This window comes from Vespula pensylvanica, chromosome 1 (genome assembly GCF_014466175.1).
Source record: "Vespula pensylvanica isolate Volc-1 chromosome 1, ASM1446617v1, whole genome shotgun sequence".
Taxonomy (NCBI): domain Eukaryota; kingdom Metazoa; phylum Arthropoda; class Insecta; order Hymenoptera; family Vespidae; genus Vespula; species Vespula pensylvanica.
The window spans coordinates 13,914,326-13,930,343 of record NC_057685.1 but is presented as its reverse complement, the minus strand read 5'-3'; the positions used below and the strand labels follow the sequence as shown (position 1 = coordinate 13,930,343).

At 32.5% G+C, this 16,018-nt stretch overlaps 1 protein-coding gene across 3 annotated transcripts; it reads right to left on the bottom strand.

The window, feature by feature from the left end:
• Positions 1-129: 129 nt before the first annotated feature.
• LOC122632203 (golgin subfamily A member 4-like) lies at positions 130-15,681 on the bottom strand. 3 transcript variants are annotated; one of them, XM_043818768.1, is made up of 12 exons: positions 15,591-15,681; positions 15,378-15,471; positions 14,325-14,495; positions 13,857-14,186; positions 13,429-13,778; positions 12,591-13,356; positions 12,359-12,467; positions 11,269-11,397; positions 2,474-11,171; positions 1,805-1,968; positions 1,619-1,673; positions 130-1,522 (listed from the first exon to the last, which is right to left on the bottom strand). In XM_043818768.1, the coding sequence occupies exons 3-12, from the start codon at positions 14,487-14,489 to the stop codon at positions 1,498-1,500; spliced, it is 10,791 nt and encodes a 3,596-aa protein (XP_043674703.1). In that variant the 5' UTR covers positions 14,490-14,495; positions 15,378-15,471; positions 15,591-15,681; the 3' UTR covers positions 130-1,497. The 3 variants fall into 3 exon arrangements, with proteins under 3 accessions (XP_043674703.1, XP_043674696.1, XP_043674711.1); XM_043818761.1 differs by lacking the exons at positions 15,378-15,471; positions 15,591-15,681 and having other exon boundaries at positions 14,325-14,543; XM_043818776.1 differs by lacking the exons at positions 15,378-15,471; positions 15,591-15,681 and having other exon boundaries at positions 12,401-12,467; positions 14,325-14,543.
• Between the last annotated feature and the right edge of the window lie 337 nt (positions 15,682-16,018).

Below are 16,018 nucleotides of genomic sequence, written 5' to 3'. Positions count from 1 at the left end.
TCAAAACTACTATAAAGATTTCTTATTATGTTCATAAATCTATGAAAACATAGTATACGTTTGCTCTATATTATATGAATAAGGAGAATAATATTCTCTTTCTTAGAAGAAGATGTAAAACAAATAGCATTAATTATCCAACCCAATTAATTTTATTAAATATAAGAAGAAATTTTCGTGTTACCTTAATTGATCTTCTGATAATAGTCTCAACGATATAGATCAAAATATATCGATTAGATGACTATTCAATAATTCCGTGACATTGAAATTCTTACTTGTATCAAGCAAGTAAATCGAATTTCCAACGAGTTCACGTACATTTTATTCTTATATGTAAATATATTTCTATATTTAAATACAATATAATATTAAAAAGGAAAAAAAAAAACAATGTTTCGCCTATTCTTAGATAAATTTAACCACTGAAGCTAAATTTTATCTATTAATTTTCTTAATGAAGATGTTTAAATAATTTGAAATCACTCTTACGGTGAGCATTCTCGCAGAAAAATTTTTATCTCCCAAGTTTGTTCTCCCAATAATATACATAATTGAAAAATCGATAATTTTAATAGGTTAAAATTAAGACATACAATGCGTCAAATAAATACCTCTCTTGTATTTTATTTTATCATTATCTTTTCTTTTTTTTCCTTTGTTTTCTTTTATACAAAATTTTGTGAAAATAAGAAACGAGAGATTGCACGCGATAAAGGCGATGGTTCGAAAGTGTTCCTATCTAACTGTGTTCGATATAATACTCGTTTAAAATTATTTTATATATGTATATATGTATATATATATATATAATTGTCATATGAAACGCCAAGAATTCTTCTATTAATTTAAAAACAAGTACTTAACAGCGTGAACAATATATCAATAAATTAATATATATATATATATATATATATATATATATATATATATATATACATGTATATATATATATAGCGACACAGAGAGAACTAATAACAAACGTGTATTCAATTGGATAATCCGTTTGCACTACAAACGATCAATATTGCCACATAATGCAATACAACAGAGATTAGCGACATCTCTAAGGAAACAATTTTTTATATTATACAAGAGCTCGTAGGCTGTACAAGTATCATACAATGCAGAGCATATTTTTCGGGATCTTCTTCGAAGATAAACGACCCCTAATAGAAGCCTTACATTTTTATCGCGTTTATTGTTAGACTTTATATAGACTTCTAAACATCACGTAACTTATCTAAACAAAAAAAAATCTCTTTCTAAGTAGCCTAAATAGCCCAACCGGAGCTCCATGAGGAGACGTATGTGACTTCTCAAAACTACGACAAGTTTGTCAGAATGATAAACTTATCGTTCGAAAATGAAGTGTTTTTTATCTCGATTTTAACTACAAGACCCTTAACTGCAGAAAAAAATCTTGGCAGTTGGCACTTGGCAGGAATGTAACCAAAAAACAAGGATGTAATCCATTTCACTCTCGTTGCTCGTTCATCACATGTGCATCACCTTCGGTGTGCTATCAAGCAAATAATAAAATACAATTATTACAAATAGATAACAAAACATATATATATATATATATAGAAATGTATAACTAAGCTAACGAATTTACCTTTTTCCCCATAGCCAATTTAGGAGAACGCTCGACTGACTCTGAACGTCTCGTGCTGCAAGAAAGGCAATAATTATCATTAAACGAAACGATAATACTCTTGCGACATGATTCTCAAATGTTAAGAAATCAAATTACTCAAGTATTTAGATTACTCGTAAAGATGAATCTAATGATTATACGTACAGAGCGTATAGTTCGCATTAACAAGTTTTGCAGCAGCTTCCGGAGGTAGCGTACTTAGGACATCTTTATGCGCTAGTAAAGACATTTGTTGCGTGTGCCTCAATTCTCTTTCGTCCCTTAACCGTACATCCTTTGTATGGCCAACCGTATGTAACTGCGACAGCCTAAAGGGAAAACTAGCTTGTACTAAGGAACGTACGTTACCTAAGCCATATGTACCAAGGAGCTTTTTTTCGTAATAGGTAAAGGGGTTTAATTAGAAAAATAAGGGGTTTTTATCACCAAAAGATCGTCTTAAAAAACATTTCATAGATCGGCTCAAAGATAATAAAAAGCATGAGAATGTATTTGAAACACAGACCTGCAATAAAATCGGGGCAAGGACATCTACGTGTACATCTTGTTCTCAAAACACATTCTTCGAAGCTTGTCGAACATTGTCTATCTTACAGGAATTATGGAAGAAATATCAGGGAAGGCAGCAATAAGGTTTTCAAAACGATAAAGAAAATGCATGAACACAACTTGAAAATCTTCTACGTGCTAAGTAAAATTCGAGTGATTCTAAATGAGATGTTTGACTGATTACTACAAAAAATCTTTTCGTACGTATACCGTAAGGGTATAAAAAAGAAAATGGATTTAACGTTAACGAAAAACGATACGTACTTCAGAGAAAGAGCTGCTTTATCTTCTTCTATCGGTGCGTCTATGGCTTCTTTGGCTATTTCAACGGGACCATCCGATTTCGATGGCGAAGGATGCTCGACGAGCGGTTCGTCCATCGTTTCCGAGGAAGCTGGGACATCCTTTTTCGGACTCGAATCGGACGAAGATATTTTTCGTAGTTCCTCGTTTATTCGAATAGCATTTGATAATCGCAATTGCAAGGTATCACGTTCCTCAAGCAATTGCATCAATTCGTGCGTCAATTCCTCGCATCTGACGTCTCTTTGATGGAGCATGTAAAGAGCGAGGTCGAGTTCGTTCGAATATTTCGAATCTTCTTTCTCTTCCAGTATATCGGATGTATTCAAGGTCGTCCTTTCAAGTTCTTGACCTTCCTGAATCTTCTGCGTTTCGCCAACAGAGAAATCTTTTTTCAAAGCACGTTGGATCATTTCGTATTCCTTCACTTTACCCTCCAATCGATTGGTCAATTCTCTGATCTCGACTTCTTTTTCTTCGACGTACTGTCTTAACTCGACCAATTCTTTTTCGTCCTTTTCGGACAATTCAATGAGTTCCTCGATACGTATATTCTTTTCATTAATTTGGATGGTCAAGTTTTGAATTTCTGCTTCTTTGGTAAAGGTAAATTCCGAAATGAGTTTCTCCTTTTCTCGAAGATTCAACTTTGCCTTTTCTAATTCTTCGTCCTTATGACGTAACGTCTCATCCCATTCCATCGACCATGTCTCTAATTGTCTCTTAAGATTCTCTACGTCCTGATCCCTAGATCGAAGCTTACCAAGTAATTCTTCGTTCTCCGTCGATAATCTTTGCTTAATAGCATCAATTTCCGATTCCTTTTCCAGCAGCTTCCTTTCCAAAAGCTCTTCGCTTTCCAATCGAATCGCTTCCTTCTCCGAAGTCAATCGTTCAATCATGTCTCTGGTTTCCTCCGAGACCATCTCGAATGTCTTCAAACGCGAGATCTCATTTTGCAATTTGTCTATATTCGATTTCAACTGCCGTATCTCTTGTTCTTTTGCGTATAATTCTGCCGTTAAGCTTTGCAAGTTCTCACGTAACTCGTAATCATCCGAGGTTGGATCAAAATTGACCTGAGACAATTGGGAATCCTTCTCGGCTATGACATATTTTAATTCGTTTATCTCTTGCTCCTTCGCATGCAACTCGTTCTGCAATCTGACTATCTCCTCGTGATCTTGAACCGACCTTTTATCTCTCTCTCTGGCAAGTAACGTCGAATCCTCCTTTTCTTGAGCGTCTAAACGCTGAATCAGACTCTCCATTTGATTTTGTTTCTCTAATAAATTTTTCTTGGCTACTTCTAAAGCGTTTTCCAATTCTGCCTTTTCGTTGTAAAGAAGATTAATACTATCTTGCATATCCTGAATTATTTTAGGATAAGTGTTCTCTTCGATAATATATTTCAAGTGTTCTATCTCTTGCTGTTTGTCTTCCAATTGAACCTTGATCTTCTCTATCGTACCTCGAAGCATCTCTTCGTTATCATTTCCCATTCTAAATAATGGTAAACCATCCACTGTATTGGAACTTTGTTGATTTTGGATAGAATCGATGGAAGAAAGTCTATCCAATTCCGTTTGTTTCTCGTCGAGTTTTTCTTCCACCATTTTCAACAAAGATTCCTTTTCTCTCAATGCTCCTTTTGCCTCTTCCAAAGATATACGCATCTTTTCGAACTCTGAAGTTAAACGAATTATCTCTCCCGCGCTATCGCGCAAATCTTTTTTCGTTTCATCGAAATTTTTCAATTCGATTCGAAGCTCCTTCGTTTCTGCGTCCTTATCGTTCAATGACACTTTATACCTTTCCAATTCCTCTTCGAATTTACTCAAAACGAATTCCTTCTCCGATAAAGCTGCTCGCAAATCTACGATTTCTCGTTCAAAGAGAGAAAGACTCGCAATTTGTTCCTGCAATTTTCTCGAAACGTTTTCGGATTCGCGCAAACGATCTTCCAGCTGCGCGATCGTCGACAGATACCTTTCGGTATCCAACGAATGTTTTTGCGATTCTTTATCCCATTGCAACTGACGTTGTTGAAGTTCTTCCTTCGCGTTTAACAATTCGGCCTTGACAGTTTCCAAGAGCGTAACTTTGTCTTGAAGATTTAATGACAAAGACGCTACAGTTTCTTCTTGAGTAGATCTCTTCGATAATTCAGAGACATATTCGTCCGTGGTTATTTCTAAGGCCTTTAATTTATCTCGAAGATCGCGTATCTCTTTGTTTCTCTCTTCGATATCGATCGCATGCTTTTGCACGAGTTCTTGCGTTGCTTCGCTCACGAGAAAACTTACGGTTTCGACGCTCTTCTGTTGAATCAATTCGCTCTCCTTAACGCTAAAAGCACCTCGCAAATCATCTAATTCTTGTTTCTTTTCCTTCAATTCTTGAGCTAAACTTTGTATATTTTCTTGTAATTTTTCTTCGGCATCCTGACGACCTACGTATTGTTTTTGAAGTTCCTGTTTTAAATCGGCTACTTCTTGAACTCGAACATTCAAAAGCTCCGTAACTTCTGTCAAAGACTCTGACACAGCGAAAAGTTTCTCTTCGGTTATCTTAGCTTCGCGTATCCTCTCTTCCATCTTGGATTTCTCTTCGAGGATGTTCTCCTCTCTTTTTTGCAACTCGTTCGTTTTTGTTTCGGATTGTTCTAATCGTTGACTCATTTCCTTTATTCGTTCTTCCATTTGAACGGTCTCCTTAGAAATTTCACTAAGACGTTCCTCGAATCGTTTCTTCAAAGTTTCCTTTTCTTCTTCTAACTTTTCCAATAAACCTTGCAATTCTTCCTTTCGTTCCCGTAGTTTATCCAATTCTTGGCTATTCTTTTCCCCAGCAATCAATTTTCTTTCCAACGTCGATATCCTCGATTTTTGTTCTTCCAAATAATGTTGAAGTTGTTCGTTTTCCGTGGCAAGAGTTTCCATGTCATCTCTTAACACTTCTAATTCTTCCTTGTATTTATCGCATAATTTCTGAACGTCCGACGTTCCATCTTCGGTTCCAACTCTTTTCGGAAGTTGCTTAGCCGACCTTCCAGATTCCAATGATGGAAGCTCGATTTCAGATCTTACATTGTCTTCCGAGGATATTGCTTCCAAGGACTTTATCTTGTTAGCAAGATCTTTGTTTTCTAATCTAAGTACTTCGATATCCATATCTTGCCTTTCTTTCGTCTCCATGTATCTTTCATTAGCCGATACGATTACATCGATACGTTTTAATAAACTTTCCCTTTCAATGATCACGTTCTTATGTTCCTCGTTCAATTCTTTCAAGTTTTTCTCTAATTCGGTGATCTGTGATCTCAACTCTTCTTCGATAGCCGAATCTAATTCGCATAAACCGGTCATAGATTTTTGACTCTTCAATTGTTGTTGCAAATGTTCTATCTGAACTTTATACTCTTTCAATTTTTTCACCATTTTACCACTCCTTATCTGCGAAGCTTTATTCTCTTCCATCAATTTCGCTTTTTCTTCTTCTAAATCTTCCAATTTCTTTTCCATTTCATCGATCTTCGTACGCAATTGTATTTCTGGACTAGGAATTATCGAAATTTGGGTATAATGATGATCGTCCGCTACTTGTACGTCGTCAGCATTCCAACCCCAAGTGTCCTCGTCGGTATTGAATTTTTCATTAGAATCATCGACGCTCAAATTTGTACTCTGTTCTGTAACAGGTACCGGCGTTTGTATCCCAGTCAACTCGCCGCTTTCAGATGTTGCTTTTTGTAATTCATTCTCATTTTTCGAAGTTGTTTCCAAATCTTGTATATGACCTTTGGTCAACTCCTTTTCTTTGACACCCTCCAGGATAATATTTTGTTGTCTTAATTCTTCCAAGGATCGAGCTAAGTCGTTCATTTGCAATTGCAATGTATCCCTTTCCTTCGTTATCTCTGTTAAACGATGTTGCAAATCGAGTGTCGAGTCGTTGTTCGTAGATTCACGTGTTTCTTGTTCTAAATTACTAATTTGCAGTTTATACATATCTATTAAATTACTTTGTTCTTCGCATTGGACAGATAACGATGTTAAAATATCTTTCGTAGTATTTAATTCCACTTGCAAAGATTGAATCTCATTGTCTTTCGCTGTTTTTAATTCTTCAATCTGCGTATCAAGATTTTCTTGTTGATTAAATTGCGACTGCATCCGCGAATGAACGTTGTTTATTTCATCGTTTAACAATCCAATTTGTTTAACTTTATCCTCTATAACGCGTTGCAAATCGTCTATTTCTATTTGCATTGTCTGAGAACGTTCCTGGGAAACTTTCAATTCTTCTTCGTATGCATTACGACTTAGCAACACTTGTGCCTTGTCCTCGTTCATCTGCTTTTGCAAACTATCAATTTCTTTTTTAAGAGCTAAACATTCCATATCTTTGTTATTTACGAGATCCTGTAATTTTGCTGTTTCCTTTTGTTCGTCTACGTTATACTGAGGTCCGAAAATTTTAGAAGCATCAAATAATTGAGGAACAGTATACTTTTCCTCGGGTATGATATCGTCTAAATCGCTACTTTTTGTGACCGTGAGATTAGCTTCTTCGATCGTTGTATTCTTTTGATTAAGTTTATCCAACTCTGATTGTAATTCTATTAATCTTTGATTGTTCTCATTATTCACTGTCTTAAGATGCTCCAACTCATGTTCCAAAGCTTCCTTTTGATCGTTCAATAATTTATACTTTTCTAAGTGCTCTTCCTTTTCAGACTTAAGTAGAGTTATCTCGCATTGTAATGTTTCCACGGATCGTTTCATTTCATTCTCTACAGCTTCCATTTTTTCTTGTAAATCCTGTAATTCCTTCTCACGTTCGTTATACTTTTTCAATAAGTCATCATATTTTTCATCTTGCATTGCCCCTTTATCCGTAGCAAGAATTTTCTCTTGCAATGTTGCATTTAAAGTTTCAAGAGTTTTACTCTTTTCTACAATTTCTTCGTTCTCTTTGACCATGTATTCTAATTTAGCTTTCATTTCCTCGTTATTCGCTAATAATGTATTATATTGATATAAAAGATCGTTGTAGAGATCTTCCATCGTTCTATTTCTCATACCAGATTGATTCATCATGTCGCTAAATCTTAAAGATTCACGCATTTGAACAAAGTTACCAATAGAATTAGCTAATTCGTTATCTAAATTTTCGATTTCAGCTTCTCGCTCTTGAAGTTTAGCCTCTAATGCTTGTACTATGGTTTGACATTGTTCGCAATGGTCGCATTGTTGCACTATTGGTCTCGTATCCTGTCTCGATTCATCCTCCGAAGTTTGAGTTAGCACATCCACAGACGGAACAATTTTCTTTTGCAATTCTTCGATAAGCAATTGTCGATCCTCAGACTCTTTTTCTGCGTTCTCCAATTTTTCATTGATCTGTATCTGTTTCGACATTAATAAACCATTCTCCGCTTGAAGATGTTTTATCAATCCAAGGTGTTCTACATACTCCGTTTCCATAACTTGCATGCGTACGCTAAGCTCTCTTGCATTTTCTTTCGTTTCTTCGAGAATCAATTGTTGCTGATCGTATTTCTGAAGAATATCTTTCTTGTAAGATTCATATTCTTCGATAATAGTTTGTTTAGCTAATTTTTCTGTTTCTATATCGGTGGAATATTGCGTTATCCGTCCATGCAATTTGTCGATTTCGTCTTCCAATTCACTAATTTGATTAACAAGTAAAAACATTTTATCTTTCATAATAGCGATTTCATTTGTAAGTCTTTCGACGTGCTCGAGAGAATCCGTTGTCTCGTTTTTAGATTTACTTAACTTCTCCTCCAAATCAGCAATTTTATTATCTTTTTCTCGCATAGAACTCTCAACTTCCTGATTTTTCTTATTTTTTGCTTCTTTTTCATCCTTTTCGCTTGTCCATCTCTCTTCCAATTCCGCGATTCTTGCTTCGAACTCTTGACACATGGCAGTTTTCCTCTTTAAAGTTGCAACGATCTTCTTCATTTTTTCCAATTGTGCTTGTTTTTTATTTTCTGAATCAACAAGTTCCTGTTCCAAGTTCGCAACCTTAGCCTCTAAAGTAATTCTAGTCTCTTCTGAATTTTGGCTGATAAGCTTTTCTTTCTCTAACAATTCAGTTTTCAAGCTTTCACATTCTTGTATTTTAGCATTTAATTCTTCGATAGTATCTTCGAATCTTTGATTATGCATTTCTATGTCCTGTACGTGTTTAACTTTTAACTGTTCCATCATCTTATTGGTATCTTTTAACTCGGACTTTAATTCGTCGATAAATTTAAGATTGTTTTGTGAAAAATTTGTAAGATCCATGATTCTGTTCTCTGCGTCAGTTTTAATTCTTTCCATTTCATTAAACCGTGCATCCAATTCTTCTTTAACCATCAAAACATTTTTAAGTTCATCGTGTTTCTCCACCAATTGGTATTGTATGTCTTGATTCTGTTGAGATATGCTTTCGAATTGCGCCAATAATTCATTTTTTTCTTTCATACGTTCGTCAATTTTACTTTGCATATTATTTACAAGTATTTCATTGTCACGTAATTCCTCTAATAATTTATCATATTCTTTACGAGGTATCGACTCTCTTAATTTTTCATATAATTCAGAATTTTTCTTTTCCAAAGAATAGGCCTCATCTTCCTTCAACCTTAAGGCATCGTTCACTTTTTCTAATTCCTGCGATATCGAAGCAATTCGAAGATCTTTTTGTTGAATGTCAATTTTATAACCATTCAGTTCATCTTGCAAATTATCTATGGCAATCATCTCATTCTGTATTTGTAAATATTTATTATGTAATTCTTCATTTTTACTTTCTAATGTTTCCTTCAAATTGACTATTTCATCCTCTTTCATAGATATACTTGTCCTGTCTTTTTCTAGGCTCGTTTCAAGCGTTGCTATTGTGCTTTCTAATTCTTCTTTTAATATATTTTTTGCTATATCTTTCTGTTCTATTTTTTCAATTAGCTGTTTATTTTCCTCCTGTAACATACTAAAGCCATTCTCGATAGATACTTTACTTACTTCCAGTGCATTCATCTTCTCCTCCACACTTGCATACTTGTATTTCCATTCTTCTATCGTTTCCGACATCTCCTTTAATTCGTTCCTTAAAGTTTCTTTTTCTTTTTCAGAGGCTTCACTATCCACTATTTGTTTTGTTTTTATTTCTAATTCTTCTTCTTTACTGGATAACTTCAACTTCATTTCTTCTATAAGATTCGTCTGTTCCGTTATTAATTCTTTACAATGTGTTATTTCTTTTTCTAATGATGCAATGATAACGGATTCGTCTTGCAATACTGCAGATACATTTGTCTGTTGATTACTATCAGATTCTTCTACAGATTCCTGTAAACCAGCACTAATTCCTTTTTCTTCCTCTTTTTTCTTGCCACGTTCGTCGGTAAATTCAATCTTATTGCGTAGTTCTTCTTTTTCTTGAGTAGTTTTGTTTAAATCATCCATTAAATGTTGATTTATCTCTTCAAGCTGCTGCATTTTTGTAATAATTTCATGATTTTCTTCTAACAACTTATTCATTCTTAATTTCGTATCATTAGTCTCTATTTCATGCAATGCTATATTATTTGTTTGTTCAACTAATTTTTCTTGTAAAATTGTTAATTCTTTTTCAAGATTATTTTTCTCCAATAATAAAATACTCATTAGATCTTCATTATCAACGCAACGCTCTGCTCTCTGTGTGCCATTGGATTGTTTCTCCTGAATTGCACTTAAACGCTCTTCCAACTTCGTACATTGTATAACTAGATCGTTATTCTCGGCGGTAAGTGCTTTGATTCTCTCTTGAAGATTAGTATTTTCTCCTTCCATATCCGCTATCTGTAATTTTAACTTCGTTAATTCAGTAGATAGATCATTATTCGCGTGTAATAAAGATTCATTCTGCATATCAAGCTCATTTTTACGAATTTGTAAAATATCATTGGATTCAATTATTTCAGAATGACTATTTTCAAGATGAAGTAATTTTTCTTCAAGCTTTGTCATTTTTATCACGAGGTCATTGTTCTCTTGAGTAAGGAGCTCAATCTTTGCTGTATTTTCATTATGTTCTGGAATACGTTCGAACGATTCCGTAGAACCAGTATCAGAAGATCCTTTCTCATCATTCCTGCTTAGTTTTACTATTAGGTCATTATTTTCCTGAGTTAACTGATCGATCTTTTTTAATAATTCATTCTTATCCACATCATTTATAGCCTCAAAGGATTCTGTAGAACCAGCATGTGAACTATTTCTTTCTTCCAATTTTGCTAATTTTAAAGTTAATTCGTCATTTCTTTGTGTAAGATCTTCTACTTTTTTCAATAATTCATTTTTATCAACTTCGTGTATAGTTTCAAACGACTCGGTTGATCCCGCATCAGAAGTACCTTTCTCTTCCAATTTTGTTAACTTACTTGATAGCTCTGTATTCTCTTGCTGTAAAGTTTCTATCTTTTGAAGAAGTTCACTTACATTAGGTGATGTTTCTAATTTATTTTCTGTTATTTTGTGCACACTCTCTAATTGTTCTTCTAAATCAACCACTTTCATTTCTGCAGTTACTCTGTGATTCTCAGCATCTGCAACTTCTGCCTCTAATCCAGAAATCTTTTGTTTTACTGAATGTAGCTCTGAAATATAATAATTTAATATATATATATACATACATATATATACATTCTTTATATCTTTTACAGTGTACTGCTTACATACTCAATAATAAATTACCTTGGATAAGATCTAGTTTCTGATTTTCCAACATAGCGATGGCATCAATATTCTTCTGTATCTCATCAGTTTGCATGGATACTCTGCTTTCAAGATCTGCTATGCGTTCTTGCCAATCTCCTGCTGATGCTATACAGATTGTATGATATACCAATAATATACAAATGATTTCGTTCATTTATAATTATATAATTAATGAAGCATTAAGTAATAAGTGCAATAAATGTTTAATATTTTTATGTAGAAATGAATTGTGAAAATATGCAAATAGTTCTTATAGCAATATTTACCCTTCTTCAACTAACAATCCATAAAAAAGAAAATATAATTAATATAAAATTTAACGTAAATCATTATTAAAATATATCGGAAATGTTATTCATTAATCATATTAACTTAATTGTTAGCATTTTATGTATTCAATAATGCAAATTAATTTAATATTTATGTGTAGTAATTATAAAGAATAACTTATGAGCAAGTAAATATAAGTCTCATAGCCCTTCATGCAGATAAAATGACTAATAAAATTATTTTTTATTAGTAGTAAATAGTTAGAAAAAAAATGATTATATTTTCTAAAGGATAAATAATCTATATCTACAAATCAGATAATAGCAAACTTTGACAAGTAAAGTAGGTACCATGTTACATAAAACCAACTAATATTTAATACGATTTATTTATTCGTTGATTAGTATTTTTCATGAATTTTTTCCTCATTATATATACAAACAAAACTAACTATAAGTCAAATAAGAATCCATCACCAAAAATCGTTAAAAGCTATACTGTTCCATTATCAATTTACAAGTAAATATTTAATCTTTAGGTATAGATAAGATTTTTTTATAGTATGTACAATAATATTGACGTACATATGTGCATGTATATATATGTAAATATATGCATATACATATATGCATGTAAATACATCCACGTAAACACGCAAATATATATAATATTTCTATATTGACATTGCACTATAAAGATTAACCTATCGTAAAAATCATATGAATAAATCTGACATTAAGTCTCATAACTAGAAGGATGGAAAGAACAACGAAATAATTCCTGTCCTGGTTCCTACCTTTAAGCTCGTCAAAGTCTACCAGACTCAGCTGAAGGTTACCTTTCTCCTCCTCCAATAAAGTAACTTGATTTCCCAGCCTAACAAGCTCCGCATTTGTGTCAGACACCTAAATTACGTGCATATGTATTATTATTATTTATTTTTAAACACACAATATTTTATTATAATATTAAGTATTCAAAAATAATAAACTTCATAGGTTTAGCATTCAAAAGTAAATTATGATTACCATTTTAAAGTTTTCCAGTTGCTTTTGCAAGCCTTTTATTTTACTTTTGTGCTGGGCTTTCATTTTAATCATATTTCTATTTAATTCATCTAATTCTTTTGTAAGTTTTTGAATCTTTTCATTTTCTTTTTGCACTGAAAGTTCAGATGGCAGCTGAGACGCAATATCATTCTTTTCTACTTCAAGATTGTGCACTAATTTTTCAAGCTCCATAATTCTATTAGAATAATCTTCATTCTTCACAGATAATTCTGCAAGCTGTTTTTGTAATTCGGTCTTAGATTCCTCTTCGAGCAAATCATTAGAACTTTTAAGTTCTTCTATCAAGTTCTCAAGTTCTGCTATCCTGTTGTCTTTCTCCATAATAGCACCATTTCCATGCATAGATTTGGAAGCAATAATTTTATTTTGCATATCAGCAATACTCTTTTGAAGTTCGTACTTCTCATCTTGCAATTGACGATTATTTTCTTTCAATTTATTTAAGTTATACTGTAAATCTTCTACCGAAGGGGTTCTTACTATCCCTTTGCCAGATTCCAACTGAAATATCTTTTCATTAGCTTCTGCTAATTTAATTTCATAATCTTGCAATTGTTGAAGTAAGTTATCATTTTTCATTTTTAAGGAAGACTCAATGAGAATAAAATTTTCTTGCATAGATTTCATGGCACTTTTTGTATCTGTCAAAGTATCCAATGTTGAACGTAATGAATCAGAGCTTGCTATTTCAGCTAACTTTTGTTCAACCAGTTCATTTTCATATCTAGAAAAAATGTAGAAAAATTTCTTAACATTTCATATCTTTAATCACAATACATCTCTCTTTAATGCTTACCTTTTAATCGTACCATCCAATTCTGATATTGTATCATCCCTTTCATGAAGTTGCTGAAGAAGATTATCATTTTTTTGTTTCAATGATGATTCTAATAAAACAAAGTGTTCTTGCATGGTTCGCATTTCATCTTTCGTATCTTCAAGCGTATCTAATGTTGTCTTTCCCTTTTTAGAAAGATCAGCTGACATAAGTGTAATAGCTTTAGTTTTAGAATCTATAACCGAATCCTTTTCTTTCAAATTTTCTTGGAGATCAATAATAACTGCTTGTAACTCAGAAATTTTATTGTTGAGCTCTATTATTTTATTATCCTTCTCCTGAATGTAACTAGACTCTGGTATTGATATCTTAAATTAAAACATTAAGACTGATTATATTGTTCTTTTACATAATATTGCATATAATATATCAAATATATAACATACTTCAGGTGTTATAGTTTGATCCTTCTGCAATTCCATCATTGCTAAATCTTTTTCATTCAATTGTTGTCTTATAGCCTCCACTTTTTCTTCTACAGCTCGCTTCGTTTCTGTTATTTCTTTATTACGTTGCTCAAATACTTTTCTATTCTCAACCAACATTCTTTGAAGCAAAGAAGATTTAGCTTTAGGTGTTGTTGCTTGACTGATATCCTTTATACTGGTATCAATCTCAGATGATTGTTCCAAATCTCTAGACGTTGAAGCCCCCTCTTTACTGCGTTTTGACAGTTTAGTTCTAGATTTAATTTTTGATAGTCTACTAGCATATTCCTAAAATTATATATACAAATCACAATAGATCAAAAATAAAGCAACTATCAAAATCAATAAAATATATAGTTAATATAAGCAAATAAAAAATTATAACAAAAGAATAAAAGTAATAAATAAAAATATGCTAAATATCACCTGCACTTCTTCTTCTTTTTTTTTCAAACTTTGCTTGTTCTTTAACATAATTTCTTTAAGAGATTCTAACTGATTTTTATTTTGCTTGCAGGTCTCCTTTGCTTCTAACGTTTCAGGTGGACCTTCTTCCATGGTCCCTGGAGGTTCTTCAAATTCCCCCCACATTATGAACTGTACAAATAAAAGTATCATAAAACACTTCATTGTCTTTTATATTAAACTAATTTTATGATTGATTTAGTTTGCAACAACTTGTAGAATAAGTGGCAGTGAAAGTTCTACTAAAATGTTCTGATATTCAAGCTCCACGCAACGCTCTCATTTTCATGAACTAATTGGATAGTAGCTCTATTGAGGTAAACTAATTATATTAACCTACACATGGATTGTAAACATTTCTATAAACTTGGTCAATCTTTTAACATATCCAATGATAGAATCAATGAAGTATAAAAAGATATCAAAAGTAACAACTGCAGGATAATAAAAAGAAAACAATTATAAAATAATTAGACAAAGAAGATTATTTATTAATAATCATACTTATTAAAGAGAAGAATATAAAGTTCAATAAATCATCGTTTTTTTGCTTTTACATATTCTAATGCATCATATAGAAATATATGTAATTTCTTTAAAATAAATTTAACAATAAATAAATATATTTCCGAAATTATAAATACGCGCTTTAATCTTCGAATTCAAATTAGGAAGATACATTTCATATTTTTTATTTGTACATGACAAATGCAAACAGATAAAAATTAACCTTCGGGATATCTTCTGGTTTTAATTGCGAACCGATCATTTTCAAATAGATAAAAACATAGTTGTCATGCCTTTAAATATTGAAATAGGTAAGAAATATTTATGTACACGTAGCAAAATGACGTAACATACGCGTTGCAAAAGATGGAATAGATTGTAACAGAAAAAAGGTTAAGAGACGATCAAATTTATGGAGAATATTGAACTAATTAAGAAACTGTTCAACGAATGAAAAAAAGTACGTTTGTTTTTTTAACGAACAATTTATCTGTAAAATATATTTACCTTTTATTTTAGTTCTATAAGATGTCAAGATGGAAATACGTCGCTGTGTCTGCACATATTTTCTGCCTTTTTTCGCACCACTAGCACTTTTCTTCTACAAGAAACGAATGCACAATACATATACACGATACTCTCACAGACTTGCCTTTTTATTACTTGTAATAATTCGTTCTTTTTTCGATGCGGTATTCGAAAATTTATTAAGAATCTTACGAGCTTTCCTTTCCGTCGGAAGAAGTTGAACAAAAATTAACACTCGTTGGTTAAGATTTGGATCATAGCGCCATTACGTGGATTTAATGCGTACTAACGCAATAAAATCAACGCCCTGAATTCACGTACAATCATTCATTTTGTTAACCATTACTTTCTTTGTTTTATATCGCAAACATTTGCTACATTTTCCTTTCCTAGTTTCCCTAGTTTTAGAAACAGCGTAATGATAAGAAAAAAATTCTTCAAATTGGGCAATTAAAAAGAACGCGATTAACAGTTACGATAAAATTCTTCATATTACACCAAACAACATAATTTTCTACGCACAGAAATAACTTCACGAATAATTCTAAACAATCAATTATAATAAAACTAAATACACTAAAGAAACAAACTAAATATCGAATAGAATAGCATTGTTTCTG

What these genes read in the sequence shown, in the direction of transcription:
- LOC122632203 (XM_043818761.1), bottom strand. Translation starts at nt 14,528, where the DNA reads ATGAAGTGTTTTATGATACTTTTATTTGTACAGTTCATAATGTGGGGG. An exon ending in AAAGCAGCTCTTTCTCTGAA is followed by an intron (nt 1,969 to 2,473) that starts GTACGTATCGTT and finishes TTTTCCCTTTAG; the next exon opens with GCTGTCGCAGTTACATACGG. An exon ending in AATTGGCTATGGGGAAAAAG is followed by an intron (nt 1,523 to 1,618) that starts GTAAATTCGTTA and finishes TTTGCTTGATAG; the next exon opens with CACACCGAAGGTGATGCACA.